The sequence below is a fragment of the Sminthopsis crassicaudata genome, chromosome 1 (assembly GCF_048593235.1).
Source record: "Sminthopsis crassicaudata isolate SCR6 chromosome 1, ASM4859323v1, whole genome shotgun sequence".
Taxonomy (NCBI): domain Eukaryota; kingdom Metazoa; phylum Chordata; class Mammalia; order Dasyuromorphia; family Dasyuridae; genus Sminthopsis; species Sminthopsis crassicaudata.
In genome coordinates, this window is record NC_133617.1 from 71,795,501 (window position 1) to 71,818,705 (window position 23,205).

Below are 23,205 nucleotides of genomic sequence, written 5' to 3' on the forward strand. Positions count from 1 at the left end.
GGTCTCTGAGCCTAAGGACAGGAAATAAATAACACCCCACCATCCTCTTGCACCCCTTCAGGGAAGCATGGACCCACGTCACCCACAGCTTTCCCAGGGAAGGATCCAGAGCCGCCCTACTCGGTCGAGACTCCCTATGGCTACCGGCTAGACCTGGACTTTCTCAAATATGTGGATGATATTGAGAAAGGCCACACCATGAAGCGGGTGGCTGTGCACCGGCGTCCCCGACTCAGCTCCCTGCCCCGAGGGACAGGCTCCTGGTGGACCTCAACCGAGTCCTTGTGCTCGAATGCCAGTGTGGACAGTCGCCACTCTGCCTACTCGTACTGTGGCAGAGGCTTTTACCCCCAGTATGGAGCCCTTGAGACTCGAGGGGGCTTCAACCCCCGTGTGGAGAGGACTTTGTTGGATGCCCGCCGAAAGCTGGAGGACCAGGCAGGTAGCGAGTACAGTCGGCCACAGGCAGGTGGGCTGGGCAGCCTGACCCCCAGTGCGGCTGGCTCCACAGGCTCGCTGGCCGGGGCCGGGCTCCCCCCACGCCTCTTGTCCACTCACAATGGCGGCACACCACTGAGCACTTCTGGGCTGTCCACTCCTGTGTCACCCACACCGGGCCACCTGCAACATGTGCGAGAGCAGATGGCGGCTGCCCTGAGGAAGCTGCGTCACCTGGAGGAGCAGGTGAAACTCATCCCCATTCTTCAAGTCAAGGTGTCAGTGCTGCAGGAGGAGAAACGGCAGCTCAGCGTCCAGTTGAAAAGCCAGAAGTTCCTAGGTCACCCTGGGGCCCGTGCCGGGGTAGGAGGCCGTGGCCGAGGGGAGCTCCACCTGGATCTGCCAGACCCTGCTGATCCCTTCTCCGACCTGGACGTGGATGGGGAGAAGAAGGAAAGCCGCTCTGTGGGAGTAGGGCCAGAGGATGCCAGCAGCCAGAGAAGCGTGGGCACTTGGGTCCGAGAGAGGGACCTTGGGGCGCCCGAGGGCCAGGCTGCCCTGACCGCCAAGATTGCCGTGCTGGAGACGCAGCTGAAGAAGGCCCTGCATGAACTGCAGCTGGCCCAAGGGCAGCAGGCGTCGGCCCCGACCCTTGCTCCCATCCCTGGGCTCCCCCAGGAAGGCCCTGAGCTTCCTGAGGCGACGGGAGCACCATCTAGCCAGTATCCCCCCAGTGACTCCCGGACCTGGCCATCACCGGATGGGCCCATCAGGGTTGACACGGTGAAGGTGGTTCAGGTACAAGGGGAGCCCAAGATTGCCGCCAGCACAGCCACAGGCACCCCAGCCCAACGGGCCCAAAACCTGGAGCCGTCTGGCCCTGGAGGGCTCCGGGCTCTGGTGACACGAAGTCCTGAGGGGAATCCCTGGAAGCAGCCCTCTGCAGCTGCGCACTGTACCCGGGAAGTGGTGGAGACCACCTTCCCAGGTCCGGTTATTCCCGTCGTCCCTGCCAGCCTGACACCTAGCACCTTCCACATGGCCAAGAAAATCAGCATTACCAGTGAGCCCTACCTAGTCGGGGAGAAAGACCAGGAGACTGCTCCCAGCCTGGGCCCTGGCTGCAATGGGCTGACAGGTGAGCCCTGGGCAGGAGGAGGAGGGTCGGGGGGTATCTGCATTCTGCCTTCGTCATCATAGCTGCCACATTTTGGCGGTCAGTCTGGAATAAGCACTGGGGCGGTCGCTGCTTCAGGGGAGGCTAGGCCACCAGCAAGGACTTGGGTGTCTGCCTGCCTGGCCCAACCTACAGTCCCCCCAAGGTAGTGTACTGAAAGGGTAGGTGGGTGATCCTGATGTCGAGGGATTGTTGGGCAGAGAAAACCACGTTACCGACCTCTTGGGACCCCTCACATGAACCAGACAGCTTCTGCTAAGCTTGAATTGTGAGGGAAGTATAAGAGACACGGAGGCAAATTTAAAACTGGCATAAGGAAAACCCTCTTTTTTTTTCTTAAACAAGTAGAATTGTCTAATAAAGGTAGAATGGATTAACTCAAAAGATGAGCTCCCTATCTCTTGAGGACTTCAGACAGAGCTGCCTGCTGATCCCTTCTTAGGGATGCTGTTGAAAGGGATTTGTCCTCAGATACAGGTTGGCTCAGAGGCCTCTGAGGTCCATTTTTAGCTCGGAGCTTCTGTGTTGGACCCACATATTGAAAGGGAGGAAAGCATTGGATAGTAAGAACGACGCTGAATTTGGCCGAGGGGCCGTGCTTGGACAGTTGGAGATTTATGAAGAGTGATGGGGGCCCACCCTGACCTCCGTCTTCCATTGCATGGATCTGATGTGACTTTGTCTCTTGGTCCCATTAGCAGAATCTTTGACTCGGTGGATGGGAAGGGACGTGGTCCCTGCCTGCCCTGATCCAAGTCTCAGGCAAGGGCTAAAGTCACCGTTTAAAGAGGGAGTGCTGAGGGAGGAGGAGGAGGCCACAGCTGTGTTTATTTATTTTACTTCTGGGTGTGTTTATCCCAGTCTCCCCCAATTCCAGTATTTTTCCTGATGGCCTCCTAGGGCTCAGGCGGCTGTGTTCTAAGTCCATCCCAAACAGGACCAGACATAGCTGCCTCTCTTGGGTTACAGATCCTGCTGGCCACTTCTTTGGATTAAGGACTCCCTGTCCCTTAGTTTCTAGGTCAGCCCCTTTCCTAGATGGGAGTATGTTGGGAGATAGCTCTTCTGGGGGCATCTCCCTCCTAAGAAATTTGGATCCCATTTCATGCAGGATGAGAGGATACCCCCAAAAGAGAAATACCCAGTTGGGACGAAGGAATACACCATTGGAGCGAATTTAAAGGTGTAAATTAAGGGTCCTGACTATAAATGTAAAGTGAAGTAATAATGGGGGGGAGTCTGGATGGAGGCAAGGCAGGGGGTTAGGGGAATGACACACACAGAGCCCCAAAGCGGGTGGCAAACAGGAACAGCTGGGTTCAGCTCAAACTTCCTAGGAGTTTGGGATTTTTCCCTCCCCCTGACTGCGTTCTTCTTGCACCATGACTAATGGGAGCAGGCAGTGGTCTGGAGGAGGTGGGGGGAGGCTACAGAGTTCTTGAGGCTTCCAGGGATGGGGGGGCTAGAAGGTCGGGGGCCAGGGGGTTCTCAAAGAGCTACAGCTCTCCCCAGGGTCTCCTTGGCGCCAGCAGCCTTTTTGGGCTTGGAGCAGGAGGAGGAGGAGAAGGGGGGACCATCGCTGGGAGGGCTGGGCCAAACTAGGCTTCTTTCCCAGAATGCCAGGCAGAAAAGGCAGGCAGCCGGCCAGGGCTGATTTGTTCCGGCCCTGTCCCCTCCTTCCTTCCCTCCTAAGTCCTGGCCTCCGCCTCCTGCTGGACAGAAGGAGAAATCTAAGCCCAATTTTTTTTGTTCAGAGGCGACCAGAGCCTTTGTCTTGTTCTGATTTAAGGTCCCATCTCCTACTGAATGTCTTCAGGCCCTGTCTCTGTGAATGCTCATCTTTGTGGGGGAATGGGGGGAAGGTGTGTGATGGGGCAAGGGGACAGAACAGAAATAATCACAGAACCTCAGGATGCTGGACCTGGAAGAGCTCCTGTTTTGTTCTCTCCATTTGCAAATAGAGATGTGGGGACCCAGAGAGAGCACTGACTTAGCCCAGCTCACCCAGGGAGTAACAGAGCCCAATATTTGAACCTCTGGCTTCTGGCTCTCAAGCTAGCACTCTCACACTGTTCCTCACAAATCTAAACCAACACCCTCTCCCTTTATTTTGCAGATAAGGAAACAGACTTAGAAGGGAAGACTTTCCCAGCATCCCACAGTCAACCAGCAGGCATTCGTTAATCATTTACAAAGCACCAAGCATTGAGCTAAGAATTAGGGATGCAAAGCACAAGCCCCCAGCCCCTGCCCCCAAGAGGGAGATCATCCAGCCACCACATGTGGATACATGTAAATACAATGGCTACATACCAGATATATGCAGAATAGATGGAAATTAATCTGAGAGAAGACACTAGCCACTGGGACAGGTCTGGGAAAGGCTTCCTACATTAGCTGAGACTGGAGTTGTATCTTAAAGAAAGGCAATGGTCTAGAAGAAGGGGCACAAAAAGTGAGGATTGGAATTCAGGTCCTTGAATTTTGGTCTCAAGATTTATTTCACTATCACGTTATCTAAACAGTACCAGGCTTCCTGCCCTAGCAGATGGCAGAGATTTGGTTTTTTTTTTTTAATATGAATTGCTTTTTATTTTTCAAAATACATGCAAAGATAGTTTTCAGCATTCACCTTTGCAAAACCTTGTTTTCTAAACGTTTCTCCCTCCCCCTTCTAAACAGCAAGTAATCCAATATAAGTTAAACATGTGCAATTCTTCCAAACATATTTCCACAATTATCATGATGCAAAGAAAAATCAGATCAAAAAAGGGAAAAATGAGAAAGAAAAAAAAAACAAGCAAACAAACAAATACTATGGAAATATGTTGTGATCCACATTCAGTCCTCTCTCTGGGTACAGATGGCTTTCTCCATCGCAAATCTATTGGAATTGGTCTGAATCACCTCATTGTTGAAAAGCGTCAAGTCAACCTAGGATATACTATAAGATATTTAATATGTATGGGAATGCCTGCCATCTAGGGGAGAGGGTGGAGGGAAGGAGGGGAAAAACTCGGAACAGAAGGGAGTACAATGGACAATGTTGTAAAAAAAAAAAAAAATTACCTATGCATATGTACTGTCAAAGAAAATGTTATAATTATAAAAATTAATTAAAAAAAAAGAAAAAGAAAAAAAGAAAAGCGCCAAGTCAGATGGCAGAAATTTAAAGGGAAAATTATTTTTCTTGTAGCTAATGCATCTGGATTTTTATGGGGATGGGAGGAAGGTCACCCCATTGTAATAAAAAAAACAACAACAGGTCCTATTGATGTAAATGACTTTAAGAGATCCTAACTGCTTTCCTCAGAACAATTGAGGGGCCACACAAATACTCTTCTGCATATTTTGTGACAGAGAAAACTTGGTCTTTGAAAGGTTAAATGGCTTAGAGTTATAAATGAGAGTTTTATAGGGGCTGCTTGGTCTCTAAGCCTGGAGTTCAAATCCAGCTTCATACTCTTACTGTGGCACCCTGGGCAAGTCATTTAATCCTAATTGCCTCAGTTTCCTCATCTGTAAAATGAGCTGGAGAAGGAAATATCAAACTATGTCAGTATCTTTGCCAAGAAAACCCCCCAAATGGGTCCATGAAGAATCAGACACAACCAAACAACAAAGTCCAAACTCTTTTTTTCTACAGAGAAAGAAATTAAGATCCAGGGAGGTGTGATCGGGATCACACCAATGCTAAATAACAAGAGACTAACAGCCAGCAGCCAGTATCGTGTGGTCAGTAAGTGGCATGGCTAGGATTTGAAATCAGCTCTCTGAAACAAGTCCAAACCCAATGGTTCTTTTCACTGCATTTCATAATATAATTGTGAAATTGTAATGACTTCTTTAAAATGTGATTGATAGACTGTTTCTAGATTAATTATGGTGAGTTATTAAAGTTTAAAAGTATTGTTATTCAAGTGTTTTCAGTCACATCCAACCTCATTTGGAGTTTTCTTGGCAAAGATACTGGAGTGGTTTGCCATTTCTTTCTCCAGCTTATTTGTAGTGAGACACATAGGGTTAAATGACTTGCCCAGGATCACATCATTAGTAAATGTCTCCTGACTATCGTCCAGCATTCACTACCAGGAGTTTCTGTAGAGGAAAGATGGCATAGGATCATAGGCCAGGGTTGAAAGAGACCTAAGAAATCATCTAATTCTCAAACTTTTTGGTCTTACAATCCCTTTATACACTTAAAAATTATTGAGGATTCTTACATGCAAAGGTAGTTTTCAACATTCACCTTGCAGAACCTTGTATTCCAAATTTTTTCTCCTCCTCTCCCCTTGCCCCCTTCCCCTAGAGAATAACTAACCCAATATAGGTTAAATATATACAGTTCTTCTATACACATCTCCACAAGTATCATCTATATTCTTTTATATTCTTAAAAAATGATTGAGGACTCCAAAGATATTTTATGTAGGTTATATCTGTAAATATTTATCCTGTTAAACATTAAAACTATGTTTTGCATGATATTTTAAATATTCATTTTAATTAATAAATCACTACATATTATCATAAGTGATGTTTTAATGAAAAAATTTATATATGCCAAAATGAAAAAAAAATTAGGGAAAGTTGCATTATTTTAAGCACTTTTTGCAAATCTTTTTAATGTCAAATGCAATAGAAAACAGCTGGGTTTTTAGATCTGCTTCTTCATGCAGCCTGTTGTGACATGTTCTGTGGGTGGAAGTATATTAAGAAAATCCAAAAAAACAAATATAAAAATTTTTTTAAAAAAAGAAAAAAATTCAGCTTCCCACAGTTATGTAGTTAGGAAAAGGAAGAAGAGTATTTTAATAGGCATATTTAACTTAATATTATTAAAATGTTAAGAAAGTTTTTTGATTTTTTAAAATTTATGTATTAGTTTTTGACATTTATAAGATTTTGAAAGTCTATCATAGTTGATCATTGTACAATGTTGCTGTAACTATGTACAATGTTCTGGTTCTGCTCAATTCACTCAGTATCAGTTCACCAAGCTTTTCACTAAAATAGTTTTGACTGGGCAGCTAGTTGGCACAGTGGATAGAGCACCAGCCCTGAAGTCAGGAGGACCCGAGTTCAAATTTGACCTCTCAAGTGTATACTCAACACTTCCTAGCTGTGTGATTCTGGGCAAGTCACTTAACCCTAATTGCCTCAGAAAAAAAAATAATAAAATAGTTTTGACTTTGATAGACTTGGGGTTCACCATGGTCTACAGGCCACATTTGGAGAAGTAGCCTCTTAATAAGAAGATGGAGAATGAGAGAAATAAAGTGACTTGTTCACAGTCACACAAGTGGTAAACATCAAAGGAAAGAAACATTTATGTGTTTCAGGTGCCATGCTAAGCACTTTGCAGATATTATCTCTTTTGATCATAGAGGTAGAACAGAGTGGAATGATGTCTCAGTGCTGGAACTCTATCTTTCCAGAAATCAGCAAGAGTCAGGATCACTAAACGTCTTTATTCTAGATCTTTACCGTCGCCTCCAACGCCAGGTCACGAGTGCAAGTGAGCTTGAGTTCCACCACCCAAGTTTCTCTTGCTCCTCCCACACACGTCACTTCCCCCTCTTTGTCCCACCAATCAAGTCAGCACAGAACAGCTGGGGAGGGTCAACCTTAAACAAGTTAATAGGGAACCGTCCAATTGGCAATTAGTCTCACGTGCTTCATCATCCAAGTGCATTGCTCAGTTCTAGCCCTTTACATCTCCCGCTTTCTTTTGTTTTAGACCACAGGAGGTCGCGCCATCCCTGACCTTTCAGGGAGATGAGAACCCCAAAAAGGACGTGATCACGCCCCCCCTGACTTCTCAGGAGGGGAGATGAAAGCACTAAAAAGGAGATAATCACGCCCTTCCTGACATCTCAGGAAGGGAGATGAGAAGCACCAAAGAGAAGTGGGGATTTGCTAGCGGGTTTCTGGATTGAAGGGCCTTATTAGAGACAAGTATGCACAAACCCATCAGCATGGGAGTTATTACACAAGCACATAGCAATAACGCAGAGGCTATTAGTGGTGACTCTCCCCACAATCAGTGCAGACTCGATGTGGTGTAACAAACAGGAATTGTACATGCAAGTAGTGATATAACAAACAATATAAATCAACATGGTATTGTAAGAGATTTCCAGAAGTCCTAGAAGGAGGGTATGTAGACACCAGACACACATACCCCTTCTTCAGCAACCAAGAAATAGTCCAAAACCAATCTATTGTCCATTGCTTCACTGTTAGGGAATCCAATGATCCCCACAAGTTTTTGAAATCCCACATCAGTCTTTTTATATGTTAGGGAATCCAATGATCCCCACAAGTTTTTGAAATCCAGCAACAGTCTTATGATGCCTCAGAGAATCCAATGATTCCTGAGGACTTTTCAGTCCTACAATAGTCTTATGATGCCTCAGAGAATCCAATGATTCCTGAGGACTTTTCAGTCCTACAATAGTCTTATGATGCCTCAGAGAATCCAATGATTCCTGAGGACTTTTCAGTCCTACAATAGTCTTATGATGTCTCAGAGAATCCAATGATTCCTGAGGATTTCAGTCCTACAATAGTCTTATGATGTCTCAGAGAATCCAATGATTCCTGAGACTTTCAAGTCCTACAATAGTCTTATGATGTCTCAGAGAATCCAATGATTCCTGAGACTTTCAAGTCCTACAATAGTCTTATGATGTCTCAGAGAATCCAATGATTTCTGAGGATTTTCAAGTCCAACAGTTTTTGATGTCCATGGGTCAAACGCCATAACTGCCAGGTTCTTTCAGTGGTGGGCACAGTCAGCAACGGAACCACCCGATGTTTCTTGGGCCTTCTCCTTCGTTTCAAGGGTCTGCTCTGTCTCTCTCCGATGGACAAGGCGAATACGGCTCGTTGGCACCCATCTGATTCCTTCTCCATCTGTAGAGATACAAGCAAACCCTCTCCCCCAAGCAGTTAACCTATCTGGTCCCTTCCATTCACCACTTTCTGGGTCTCTCCACATCACTTGGCGATTATCTAAAGACAGTGGAGCTGCTCGCACTGGACACTGCCCTTCCGGTGAGTTATAAAACCTGTCTGCTGGAGCCAGTGCATCTTTGTCAAAAATTAAAAAATTAATGGTATAGAGAACTAAATTTAGAAGTTCTCTAGGGTTACCCGTGGCTCCCCCTTTCTTTTGTTTTTGGAGGAGTGTCTTAATATCTCTGTTTCTTCTCTCTACTATTGCCTGCCCTTGAGGATTAAAGGGTATGCCCGTGGTGTGTAAAATCTTATACTGTGCACAAAAGTGTGTAAAATGTTTAGATGTATATGCAGGTCCATTGTCTGTTTTTATTGCTTGTGGCACGCCCATAATTGCAAATGCTTGTATAAGGAATTCAGTGACCACTCGGGCTGTCTCTTTTGCTGCTGGTATTGCAAATGTGAATCCTGAAAAGGTGTCTACCACGACATGGATAAAAGATAGACGACCAAAAGATTTATAATGGGTCACATCCATTTGCCAAATTTCATTAGGTCTCAAACCACGAGGGTTCTTCCCTGGAGGGAGTGTAGGAGCATGGAAAGGAAGGCAAGCTGTACAGGCTTTTACTATGCTCCTAGCTTCTTCTCTTGTTATTCCAAACTGCAAACGTAAAGCTCGGGCAGCCTGATGATATTTAGAATGAGACTCTTGTGCTTCTTGAAATAAAGGAGTACTGGCCAGCATGGTTAGAAGGCTATCTGCCTTTGAATTACCATCAAAAATAGGACCTGGAAGTCCACTATGGGAATGGACATGCAAAATATAAATCTTACCTGGATGCTTTCTCACTTGCTCTTGAAGCTCTTTAAAGAGCTGATATATATTGGAGGCTACAAATTTTATTTGGGCTGTGGCAATTCTTTGAACCACACCTACTGAATAGGCTGAATCAGATATTATATTTATGTCTCCCGGATAATAAGCAAGAGCTAGAATGATTGCATACAATTCATTCTGCTGAGTGGACTGAAAAGGAGTTCTGATTACTCTCTTTATAGTTAAGTCACGAGAATACACAGCGCAAATATTATGTTTGGATGCATCTGTAAAGATAGTTGGTCCTTTAAGAGGAACTTTAGAAACCTTTTCTTCAAGAATCCATTGCCAATTATGCAGCAGTCTGGTTATCTTTAATGGAGACCCGTGTGCAAAATTTGGAGCCATGGCTAATAAAATTTGCCACTCTGGGATGGTTTCGCAGCACACATTAACTTGTGCATTAGTATAAAAGGTATATATCTTATCAGGTCTTGTCCCAGATAATTGTACTGCTCGTTTAATGGCCTTTAATAAAATTCTAGCCACAAGCACTGGGTAAGGAATAAGGCTTTGTTCTGGTTGTGCTGGGAGGTTCACCCACTCTATCACACTGTCTCCTTGATGAAGGACTGCTGTGGGGGCCTCTTGTGTAGCAAAAACTGATATTTCCAAGGGTTTTTGAGTGACTCTTTCAACCACATTGGATAAAGCCAGTTCAACTTGTCTCAAAGCCTCTTGAGCTTCTTTTGTAAGCTGGCGTGGTGAATTTAAAGCACTGTCTCCCCTTAAAATGTCATATAATGGTTGCAATTGACAGGTAGTCAAGCCTAGCACGGGACGCATCCATTGGATATCTCCTATCAATTTCTGGAAGTCATTTAAGGTGTTTAGCTTCTCTGTTCTTAAGGAGAGTTTTTGTACTGTAAGCACCTTAGGATATACTTCATATCCTAAATATTGAAAAGGAGCATGTCTTTGAATCTTTTCTGGAGCTATGTGCAATTTATAATTCCTTAGTGTTTCTATGGTTTTTTGTAGACATGCTTCTAACATTTGTTCCTCAGGTGCACATCCCAATATATCATCCATGTAATGTAATAACATTACTTTTGGAAATGCTTTTCTTACTGGAGTAAGAGCAGCAGCAACATACATTTGACACATAGTAGGGCTGTTTTTCATTCCCTGTGGCAAAACTGTCCATTCATATCTTTTATAAGGCTCAGCTAAGTTAACGCTGGGCACTGAAAAGGCAAATCTTTTCATATCCTCCTTATCTAGAGGGATAGAATAGAAACAATCCTTAATGTCTATAACCCACAGAGGCCATTCTCTAGGCAACTGAGTAGGAGATGGAAGTCCAGGTTGAAGAGTTCCCATAGTTTCCATCTGTTCATTTACCTTTCTTAAATCAGTCAACATCCTCCATTTTCCAGATTTCTTTTTTACAACAAATACTGGGGAATTCCAAGGACTTAGAGAAGGTTGTAAGTGTCCTTGATCAAGTTGTTCCTGTACTATATCTAGTAAGGCCTGAATTTTATTGTTATCTAAGGGCCACTGTTCTATCCACACTGGTGTATCAGTTTTCCACTGGATAGGAACAGGTGAAAGTGTTGGCAGGCCTTCAACAGCAGCCCTGCCTAAAAAACCGAAGTACTCATTTTTAACCCTAATTGTTGTAAAATGTCTCTTCCCCACAGATTGATGGGGATTTTTTCAACTATAAAAGGAGTAAAAACTCCTGTTTCACCTTCAAATACCCATCTTAAAGGGGTAGCACTAACTTCAGCTGCTATTGATCCTCCTACCCCAGACATGTAGGTGTCTGCCTTAGTCTTTGGCCAGTGACTGGGCCAGTTGGCACCTCTAATGACTGTGCGATCTGCACCTGTGTCCACCAGTCCTTCTAATGCTATGCCATTTATATAGATGGTGAGCATAGGTCGGTCAGCTGAGGCCCAGGATTTACCTAACATCTGCCCCATCTCAGTTACTAGAGATTGCTGATTTAGTCCTTAACAAGGTAAGTTCCTTATTTCTATTAGAATACTCACCTAATCTCCTGGTCACAGGAGGACTTCGGTGGAAGTAGGGTGCCAGCCACACGTTGGACGCCAAATGCTGGAACTCTATCTTTCCAGAAATCAGCAAGAGTCAGGATGACTAAACGTCTTTATTCTAGATCTTTACCGTCGCCTCCAACGCCAGGTCACGAGTGCAAGTGAGCTTGAGTTCCACCACCCAAGTTTCTCTTGCTCCTCCCACACACGTCACTTCCCCCTCTTTGTCCCACCAATCAAGTCAGCACAGAACAGCTGGGGAGGGTCAACCTTAAACAAGTTAATAGGGAACCGTCCAATTGGCAATTAGTCTCACGTGCTTCATCATCCAAGTGCATTGCTCAGTTCTAGCCCTTTACATCTCAGGACCAGAGGAAAATGGCTTCTTCTTTTCAAAGAGAAATTGGAGAGAACCGAATGTTTCTTTTCATGATAGAACCTTATGTTTCTCTTTCATTCCTTAACCATTTTTTACTTCCTCCTTTTCTTTCTTTGTCTCTCCCTTCTCCAGCTCCTTTTAGGGGCCTCGTTAAGCCTTCAGAGATACCACCAGTGCCAGCGGCTACCCTTCCTACTCAATCCTTGGGAGAGCCAAGAACAGTATCTATCACCCACAGCTTTTCCAGGGAACAGAGTGGGAATGTGACACTGTGTGGGAAGGAGGAAGCTGAGGAGGATTCAGGTAAGGAGGACGGGATGGAGTAGGGGGGTACCCCTGACATCATGAAGAACCAAGCTTAGGTGCGAGGCTTCTCTATCCATTTAGTCTCCCTGGTATTCCTGCCAGCTAGGGTTAGGAGGCAGAGAAGTGGTGGGGGACCCCAGGCATCTTGGTACCTTCTCACCTCCCAGTTAGCAGAGCAGCCTGCTCCCCTGGCTCTCTGGTGGCCCCCCTTGCACTTCCCATCCTCCCATCCCTGTTGCAGAGTTGGGCGGAGAGGGTATCTAATATTGACTTTCCCCATTCCCCAGCAGCCCTACTGCAAGCGGGAATCAAGTCCATCATGAAGAGGAAGGAAACCAGCACAGACCCTGCATCCAATAGGAAGAACCTCCAATTCATAGGTGTCAATGGCGGGTAAGAAGAACTAGGAATGATGGTCTCTTGGCTCTGTCCCTGACCTGTGAGGTGCCATTTGCTTCCAAAGGCTTCAGATCTGGCCTCAGACACTCACTAGCTGTGTGACCCTGATTACTCCCCAGATCCTAGCCCCTTTAGGGCTATCTGGAGGGGTGATGAATTGGGGTCATCACTTAGAGCACAGAAGGGAGGCAGGCAGGGGAAGGATCATCACCTGGTATTCCCAAAGACCTCATGTTCCTGTGGACAGATCGACAACCCATAATGGGAGACATTGGCTCTCTCTCCTGTGTGATACATTCTCCCAATTTAGCATTGTTGATTTGTGATGTTCCTTCCCCCTTTGAAGCTGCTCCTTATGAGCACTCCCACTCCACTTTACCTGGACACCCCTATTAGGAGAGGCAAACCCTGTCCATTGTGGCTTACTACCTACACTGACGCCAGAGGGGACCAGTTTCAGTTAGCTTGATGATTCATTTGTTTATTCATTCATTCATTCACTAAATCTTTTTTTTATTAATTATATAATTATAATTTTTTTGACAGTACATATGCATGAGTATTCATTTTTCCAAATTTTCCCCTCCCTGCCTCTACTCCCTCCCCTAGATGACAGGCAATCCCATACATATTAAATGTGTTACATTATAACCTAGATACAATATAGGTGGTTAGAGATACAAGGTACAGTTCTATTCATGGTGGTTAGGGAGATACAAAGTATACGGTTCTATCCAAGATGGTTAGGGAGATACAAGATACAGTTCTATCCAAGGTGATTAGAGAGATACAAGATACAGTTTTATCCAAGGTGGTTAGGGAGATACAAGGTACAGTTCTATCCAAGGTGGTTAGAGAGATACAAGATACAGTTCTATCCAAGGTGGTTAGGGAGATACAAGGGACAGTTCTATTCATGGTGGTTAGGGAGATACAAAGTATACGGTTCTATCCAAGATGGTTAGGGAGATACAAGGTACAGTTTTATCCAAGGTGCTTAGGGAGATACAAGATACAGTTCTATACAAGGTGGTTAGAGAGATACAAGATACAGTTTTATCCAAGGTGGTTAGGGAGATACAAGGTACAGTTCTATACAAGGTGGTTAGAGAGATACAAGATACAGTTTTATCCAAGGTGGTTAGGGAGATACAAGGTACAGTTCTATCCAAGGTGGTTAGGGAGATACAAGATACAGTTCTATCCAAGGTGGTTAGGGAGATACAAGGGACAGTTCTATCCAAGGTGGTTAGAGAGATACAAGATACAGTTCTATCCAAGGTGGTTAGGGAGATACAAAGTATACGGTTCTATCCAAGGTGGTTAGAGATACAAGGTCCAGTTCTATACAAGGTGGTTAGAGAGATACAAGGTCCAGTTCTATCCAAGGTGGTTAGAGAGATACAAGATACAGTTCTATCCAAGGTGGTTAGGGAGATACAAGGGACAGTTCTATCCAAGGTGGTTAGAGATACAAGGTACCGTTCTATCCAAGGTGGTTAGGGAGATACAAGGGACAGTTCTATCCAAGGTGGTTAGAGAGATACAAGATACAGTTCTATCCAAGGTGGTTAGGGAGATACAAGGTACAGTTCTATTCAAGGTGGTTAGGGAGATACAGGGGACAGTTCTATCCAAGGTGGTTAGGGAGATACAGGGGACAGTTCTATCCAAGGTGGTTAGAGAGATACAAGATACAGTTCTATCCAAGGTGGTTAGGGAGATACAAGATACAGTTCTATCCAAGGTGGTTAGGGAGATACAGGGGACAGTTCTATCCAAGGTGGTTAGGGAGATACAGGGGACAGTTCTATCCAAGGTGGTTAGAGAGATACAAGGTACAGTTCTATCCAAGGTGTTTAGGGAGATACAAGGTACAGTTCTATCCAAGGTGGTTAGAGAGATACAAGATACAGTTCTATACAAGGTGGTTAGAGAGATACAAGATACAGTTCTATCCAAGGTGGTTAGGGAGATACAGGGGACAGTTCTATCCAAGGTGGTTAGGGAGATACAAGGTACAGTTCTATCCAAGGTGGTTAGAGAGATACAAGATACAGTTCTATCCAAGGTGGTTAGGGAGATACAAGATACAGTTCTATACAAGGTGGTTAGAGAGATACAAGATACAGTTCTATCCAAGGTAGTTAGGGAGATACAGGGGACAGTTCTATCCAAGGTGTTTAGGGAGATACAAGGTACAGTTCTATCCAAGGTGGTTAGAGAGATACAAGATACAGTTCTATCCAAGGTGGTTAGGGAGATACAAGATACAGTTCTATCCAAGGTGGTTAGGGAGATACAAGATACAGTTCTATCCAAGGTGGTTAGAGAGATACAAGATACGGTTCTATCCAAGGTGGTTAGGGAGATACAAAGTATACGGTTCTATCCAAGGTGGTTAGAGATACAAGGTCCAGTTCTATACAAGGTGGTTAGAGAGATACAAGGTCCAGTTCTATCCAAGGTTGTTAGGGAGATACAAGGTACAGTTCTATCCAAGGTGGTTAGAGATACAAGGTCCAGTTCTATCCAAGGTGGTTAGAGAGATACAAGATACAGTTCTATCCAAGGTGGTTAGGGAGATACAAGGTCCAGTTCTATCCAAGGTGGTTAGAGAGATACAAGATACAGTTCTATCCAAGGTGGTTAGGGAGATACAGGGGACAGTTCTATCCAAGGTGGTTAGAGAGATACAAGATACAGTTCTAACCAAGGTGGTTAGGGAGATACAAGGTACAGTTCTGTCCAAGGTGGTTAGGGAGATACAAGGTACAGTTCTGTCCAAGGTGGTTAGAGAGATACAAGATACAGTTCTATCCAAGGTGGTTAGAGAGATACAAGGTACAGTTCTATCCAAGGTGGTTAGGGAGATACAGGGGACAGTTCTATCCAAGGTGGTTAGGGAGATACAAGATACAGTTCTATCCAAGGTGGTTAGGGAGATACAGGGGACAGTTCTATCCAAGGTGGTTAGAGAGATACAAGGTACAGTTCTGTCCAAGGTGGTTAGAGAGATACAAGATACAGTTCTATCCAAGGTGGTTAGAGAGATACAAGGTACAGTTCTATCCAAGGTGGTTAGGGAGATACAGGGGACAGTTCTATCCAAGGTGGTTAGAGAGATACAAGGGACAGTTCTGTCCAAGGTGGTTAGAGAGATACAAGATACAGTTCTATCCAAGGTGGTTAGAGAGATACAAGATACAGTTCTATCCAAGGTGGTTAGGGAGATACAAGGTACAGTTCTATCCAAGGTGGTTAGAGAGATACAAGGTACAGTTCTATCCAAGGTGGTTAGAGAGATACAAGGTACAGTTCTATCCAAGGTGGTTAGGGAAATACAAGGTACAGTTCTATCCAAGGTGGTTAGAGCGATACAAGATACAGTTCTATCCAAGGTAGTTAGGGAGATACAGGGGACAGTTCTATCCAAGGTGGTTAGGGAGATACAAAGTATACGGTTCTATCCAAGGTGGTTAGAGATACAAGGTCCAGTTCTATACAAGGTGGTTAGAGAGATACAAGGTCCAGTTCTGTCCAAGGTAGTTAGGGAGATACAAGGTACAGTTCTATCCAAGGTGGTTTGAGAGATACAAGGTACAGTTCTATCCAAGGTGGTTAGAGAGATACAAGATGCAGTTCTATCCAAGGTGGTTAGGGAGATACAAGGGACTGTTCTATCCAAGGTGGTTAGAGAGATACAAGGTACAGTTCTATCCAAGGTGGTTAGGGAGATACAGGGGACAGTTCTATCCAAGGTGGTTAGAGAGATACAAGATACAGTTCTAACCAAAGTGGTTAGGGAGATACAAGGGACAGTTCTATCCAAGGTGGTTAGAGAGATACAAGATACAGTTCTAACCAAGGTGGTTAGGGAGATACAGGGGACAGTTCTATCCAAGGTGGTTAGAGAGATACAAGATACAGTTCTAACCAAGGTGGTTAGGGAGATACAAGGGACAGTTCTATACAAGGTGGTTAGAGAGATACAAGGTCCAGTTCTATCCAAGGTAGTTAGGGAGATACAAGGGACAGTTCTATCCAATGTGGTTAGAGAGATACAAGGTACAGTTCTATCCAAGGTGGTTAGGGAGATATAAGGGACAGTTCTATCCAAGGTGGTTAGAGAGATACAAGGTACAGTTCTATCCAAGGTGGTTAGGGAGATACAGGGGACAGTTCTATCCAAGGTGGTTAGGGAGATATAAAGTATACGGTTCTATCCAAGGTGGTTAGAGATACAAGGTCCAGTTCTATACAAGGTGGTTAGAGAGATACAAGGTCCAGTTCTATCCAAGGTGGTTAGAGAGATACAAGGTACAGTTCTATACAATGTGGTTAGGGAGATACAAAGTATACGGTTCTATCCAAGGTGGTTAGAGATACAAGGTCCAGTTCTATACAAGGTGGTTAGAGAGATACAAGGTACAGTTCTATCCAAGGTGGTTAGAGAGATACAAGGTACAGTTCTGTCCAAGGTGGTTAGAGAGATACAAGATACAGTTCTATCCAAGGTGGTTAGGGAGATACAAGATACAGTTCTATCCAAGGTGGTTAGGGAGATACAAGGGACAGTTCTATCCAAGGTGGTTAGAGAGATACAAGGTACAGTTCTATCCAAGGTGGTTAGGGAGATACAGGGGACAGTTCTATCCAAGGTGGTTAGAGAGATACAAGGTCCAGTTCTATCCAAGGTAGTTAGGGAGATACAAGGTACAGTTCTATCCAAGGTGGTTAGAGAGATACAAGGTACAGTTCTATCCAAGGTGGTTAGGGAGATACAAGGTACAGTTCTATCCAAGGTGGTTAGGGAGATACAAGATACAGTTCTATCCAAGGTGGTTAGAGAGATACAAGGTACAGTTCTATCCAAGGTGGTTAGGGAGATACAGGGGACAGTTCTATCCAAGGTGGTTAGAGAGATACAAGGTACAGTTCTATCCAAGGTGGTTAGGGAGATATAAGGGACAGTTCTATCCAAGGTGGTTAGAGAGATACAAGGTACAGTTCTATCCAAGGTGGTTAGGGAGATACAGGGGACAGTTCTATCCAAGGTGGTTAGGGAGATACAAAGTATACGGTTCTATCCAAGGTGGTTAGAGATACAAGGTCCAGTTCTATCCAAGGTGGTTAGAGAGATACAAGGTACAGTTCTATACAATGTGGTTAGGGAGATACAAAGTATACGGTTCTATCCAAGGTGGTTAGAGATACAAGGTCCAGTTCTATACAAGGTGGTTAGAGAGATACAAGGTACAGTTCTATCCAAGGTGGTTAGAGAGATACAAGGTACAGTTCTGTCCAAGGTGGTTAGAGAGATACAAGATACAGTTCTATCCAAGGTGGTTAGGGAGATACAAGATACAGTTCTATCCAAGGTGGTTAGGGAGATACAAGGGACAGTTCTATCCAAGGTGGTTAGAGAGATACAAGGTACAGTTCTATCCAAGGTGGTTAGGGAGATACAGGGGACAGTTCTATCCAAGGTGGTTAGAGAGATACAAGGTCCAGTTCTATCCAAGGTAGTTAGGGAGATACAAGGTACAGTTCTATCCAAGGTGGTTAGAGAGATACAAGGTACAGTTCTATCCAAGGTGGTTAGGGAGATACAAGGTACAGTTCTATCCAAGGTGGTTAGGGAGATACAAGATACAGTTCTATCCAAGGTGGTTAGAGAGATACAAGGTACAGTTCTATCCAAGGTGGTTAGGGAGATACAGGGGACAGTTCTATCCAAGGTGGTTAGAGAGATACAAGATACAGTTCTAACCAAGGTGGTTAGGGAGATACAAGGGACAGTTCTATCCAAGGTGGTTAGAGAGATACAAGATACAGTTCTAACCAAGGTGGTTAGGGAGATACAGGGGACAGTTCTATCCAAGGTGGTTAGAGAGATACAAGATACAGTTCTAACCAAGGTGGTTAGGGAGATACAAGGGACAGTTCTATCCAAGGTGGTTAGGGAGATACAAGGGACAGTTCTATCCAAGGTGGTTAGGGAGATACAAAGTATACGGTTCTATCCAAGGTGGTTAGAGAGATACAAGGTACAGTTCTATCCAAGGTGGTTAGGGAGATACAGGGGACAGTTCTATCCAAGGTGGTTAGAGAGATACAAGATACAGTTCTAACCAAGGTGGTTAGGGAGATACAAGGGTCAGTTCTATCCAAGGTGGTTAGAGAGATACAAGATACGGTTCTATCCAAGGTGGTTAGAGAGATACAAGATACGGTTCTATCCAAGGTGGTTAGGGAGATACAAGGGACAGTTCTATCCAAGGTGGTTAGAGAGATACAAGGTACAGTTCTATCCAAGGTGGTTAGGGAGATATAAGGGACAGTTCTATCCAAGGTGGTTAGAAAGATACAAGGTACAGTTCTATCCAAGGTGGTTAGGGAGATACAGGGGACAGTTCTATCCAAGGTGGTTAGGGAGATACAAAGTATACGGTTCTATCCAAGGTGGTTAGAGATACAAGGTCCAGTTCTATCCAAGGTGGTTAGAGAGATACAAGGTACAGTTCTGTCCAAGGTGGTTAGAGAGATACAAGATACAGTTCTATCCAAGGTGGTTAGGGAGATACAAGATACAGTTCTATCCAAGGTGGTTAGGGAGATACAAGGGACAGTTCTATCCAAGGTGGTTAGAGAGATACAAGGTACAGTTCTATCCAAGGTGGTTAGGGAGATACAGGGGACAGTTCTATCCAAGGTGGTTAGGGAGATACAAAGTATACGGTTCTATCCAAGGTGGTTAGAGATACAAGGTCCAGTTCTATACAAGGTGGTTAGAGAGATACAAGGTCCAGTTCTATCCAAGGTGGTTAGGGAGATACAAGATACAGTTCTATCCAAGGTGGTTAGGGAGATACAAGGGACAGTTCTATCCAAGGTGGTTTGAGAGATACAAGGTCCAGTTCTATCCAAGGTGGTTAGAGAGATACAAGGTACAGTTCTATACAATGTGGTTAGGGAGATACAAAGTATACGGTTCTATCCAAGGTGGTTAGAGATACAAGGTGGTTAGAGAGATACAAGGTACAGTTCTATCCAAGGTGGTTAGAGAGATACAAGGTACAGTTCTGTCCAAGGTGGTTAGAGAGATACAAGATACAGTTCTATCCAAGGTGGTTAGGGAGATACAAGATACAGTTCTATCCAAGGTGGTTAGGGAGATACAAGGGACAGTTCTATCCAAGGTGGTTAGAGAGATACAAGGTACAGTTCTATCCAAGGTGGTTAGGGAGATACAGGGGACAGTTCTATCCAAGGTGGTTAGAGAGATACAAGGTCCAGTTCTATCCAAGGTGGTTAGGGAGATACAAGGTACAGTTCTATCCAAGGTGGTTAGAGAGATACAAGATACAGTTCTATCCAAGGTGGTTAGGGAGATACAAGGGACAGTTCTATCCAAGGTGGTTAGAGAGATACAAGGTACAGTTCTATCCAAGGTGGTTAGGGAGATACAGGGGACAGTTCTATCCAAGGTGGTTAGGGAGATACAAGGGACAGTTCTATCCAAGGTGGTTAGAGAGATACAAGATACAGTTCTAACCAAGGTGGTTAGGGAGATACAAGGGACAGTTCTATCCAAGGTGGTTAGAGAGATACAAGATACAGTTCTAACCAAGGTGGTTACGGAGATACAGGGGACAGTTCTATCCAAGGTGGTTAGAGAGATACAAGATACAGTTCTAACCAAGGTGGTTAGGGAGATACAAGGGACAGTTCTATCCAAGGTGGTTAGGGAGATACAAAGTATACGGTTCTATCCAAGGTGGTTAGAGATACAAGGTCCAGTTCTATACAAGGTGGTTAGAGAGATACAAGATACAGTTCTATCCAAGGTGGTTAGGGAGATACAAGGGTCAGTTCTATCCAAGGTGGTTAGAGAGATACAAGATACGGTTCTATCCAAGGTGGTTAGAGAGATACAAGATACGGTTCTATCCAAGGTGGTTAGGGAGATACAAGGGACAGTTCTATCCAAGGTGGTTAGAGAGATACAAGATACAGTTCTATCCAAGGTGGTTAGGGAGATACAAGGGACAGTTCTATCCAAGGTGATTAGAGAGATACAAGATAAGGTTCTATCCAAGGTGGTTAGAGAGATACAAGATACGGTTCTATCCAAGGTGGTTAGAGAGATACAAGATACGGTTCTATCCAAGGTGGTTAGGGAGATACAAGATACGGTTCTATCCAAGGTGGTTAGAGAGATACAAGGTACAGTTCTATCCAAGGTGGTTAGAGATACAAGGTCCAGTTCTATACAAGGTGGTTAGAGAGATACAAGATACAGTTCTATCCAAGGTGGTTAGGGAGATACAAGGGACAGTTCTATCCAAGGTGGTTAGAGAGATACAAAGTATACAGTTCTATCCAAGGTGGTTAGAGAGATACAAGATACGGTTCTATCCAAGGTGGTTAGGGAGATACAAGGTACAGTTCTATACAAGGTGGTTAGAGAGATACACGGGACAGTTCTATCCAAGATGGTTAGAGAGATACAAGATACGGTTCTATCCAAGGTGGTTAGGGAGATACAAGGGACAGTTCTATACAAGGTGGTTAGAGAGATACACGGGACAGTTCTATCCAAGATGGTTAGAGAGATACAAGATACGGTTCTATCCAAGGTGGTTAGGGAGATACAAGGTACAGTTCTATACAAGGTGGTTAGAGAGATACACGGGACAGTTCTATACAAGGTGGTTAGGGAGATACAAAGTATACAGTTCTATCCAAGGTGGTTAGAGAGATACAAGGTACAGTTCTATCCAAGATGGTTAGAGAGATACAAGATACAGTTCTATCCAAGATGGTTAGGGAGATACAAGGTACAGTTCTATCCAAGGTGGTTAGAGAGATACAAGATACGGTTCTATCCAAGGTGGTTAGAGAGATACAAGATACGGTTCTATCCAAGGTGGTTAGGGAGATACAAAGTATACAGTTCTATCCAAGGTGGTTAGGGAGATACAAAGTATACAGTGCTATCCAAGGTGGTTAGAGAGATACAAGGTCCAGTTCTGTCCAAGGTGGTTAGGGAGATACAAAGTATACAGTTCTATCCAAGGTGGTTAGAGAGATACAAGGTACAGTTCTATCCAAGATGGTTAGAGAGATACAAGATACGGTTCTATCCAAGATGGTTAGGGAGATACAAGGTACAGTTCTATCCAAGATGTTTAGAGAGATACAAGATACGGTTCTATCCAAGGTGGTTAGGGAGATACACGGGACAGTTCTATACAAGGTGGTTAGAGAGATACAAGGGACAGTTTTATCCAAGTTACAAGATACAGAGCTTTTTATTTTTCAAAATACATGCAAAGATAGTTTTCAGCATTGTGTACCTTTCAAAACCTTATGTTCCAAATTTTTCTCCCTCTTTCCTCACCTCCTCCCTCCCCCCTTCTCTAGATATCAGGTAATCCAATATAGGTTAAGCATGTGCAGTTCTTCTAAATATATTTCCATATTTATCATACTGCACAAGAAAAATCAAGTCAAAAAGGAAAAAAAGTGAGGGGCAAGCAAACAACAACAAACCTGAAAATACTATGATGTGATCCACATTTAGTCCCCATCGTCCCCTCATTGTTAAAAAGAGCCACGTCCATCACAGTTGATCATCACATAATATTGTTGCTGCATACAATGTTCTCTTGGTTCTACTCACTTCACTTAGCATCATTTCATATAAAACTCTCCAGCCCTTTCTGAAGTCATTCTGTTGAAATCATTCTACATTTTTTTGTAGAACAATAATATTCCATTACATTCATATACTCTAATTTAGCCATTCCCCAGATGATGAGCATCCGCTTAGCTTCGAGCTTCTTGCCACTACAAAAAGGGTTGCTTAATGAACTGAACCAGCTACACCCATCAAAATGAACCACTACATAGAAATTCCAATACCTCTATTTTTGTCTGCCTGTATTTTTTATTTCTTCCACAGGCTACTTGTACACTATTTCAAAGTCTGATTCTTTTTGTACAGCAAAATAACTGTTTGGACATGTGTATATATATATTGTATTTAGTTTATACTTTAACATATTTAACATGTATTGGTCAACCTGCCATCTGGCGGGGGGGGGGGGGGGAAGGAAGAGGAAAATTGGAACAAAAGGTTTGGTAATTGTCAGTGCTGTAAAATTACCCATGCATATATCTGGTAAATAAAAACTATAATTAATTTTTTAAAAAGGGCTGCTACAAGCATTTTTGTACATGTTTTTTTACCCAGGACCAAATGATTTTGATGACCACTGCTTTATAATATAGTTTAAGGTCTAGTGCAGCTAAATAGCAGGACTTGTAAAAGCAAAGTGTCCCAGGGCCAGAGGCTTCTGATTCTCTGTCCACAGACGACCCATTCCTGACCTGCCTTCCCTTTTCTTCAGGTATGAATCTACGTCATCTGAGGATTCCAGCACGGCTGAGAACTTCTCAGATAATGAGAGTACAGAGAGTGAATACCATGAGGCTAATGAAGGGCTCCCTGGGGCCAGTGATGGAGGCCGGCCTAGGGGGTTGGGCTCCGTGGCAGAACCCATCTGGGGAGCCAAGACTGGGACTGTACAGAGGAAAGAGCTTGTGACTGAGGCAGCTCCCAGCCCAAAAGCAGATGATGAAATCAGGT

The 23,205-nt window shown here is 44.1% G+C and overlaps 1 protein-coding gene across 9 annotated transcripts in view; it reads left to right on the forward strand.

Moving 5' to 3' along the window:
• The window catches only part of LOC141566650 (dedicator of cytokinesis protein 6-like), a 91,312-nt gene that overhangs the window by 57,461 nt on the left and 10,646 nt on the right, over positions 1-23,205 (forward strand). For 6 of the 9 annotated variants that reach the window (XM_074311616.1, XM_074311606.1, XM_074311596.1 and 3 more), the window contains 4 exons: positions 62-1,576; positions 11,976-12,146; positions 12,437-12,542; positions 22,967-23,203. In XM_074311616.1, the coding sequence (XP_074167717.1) occupies positions 62-1,576; positions 11,976-12,146; positions 12,437-12,542; positions 22,967-23,203 (2,029 nt within the window). Of the gene's footprint in view, positions 1-61; positions 1,577-11,975; positions 12,147-12,436; positions 12,543-22,966; positions 23,204-23,205 lie in introns of those variants that run through there. The other 3 variants (XM_074311626.1, XM_074311565.1, XM_074311508.1) reach the window with 2 other exon arrangements.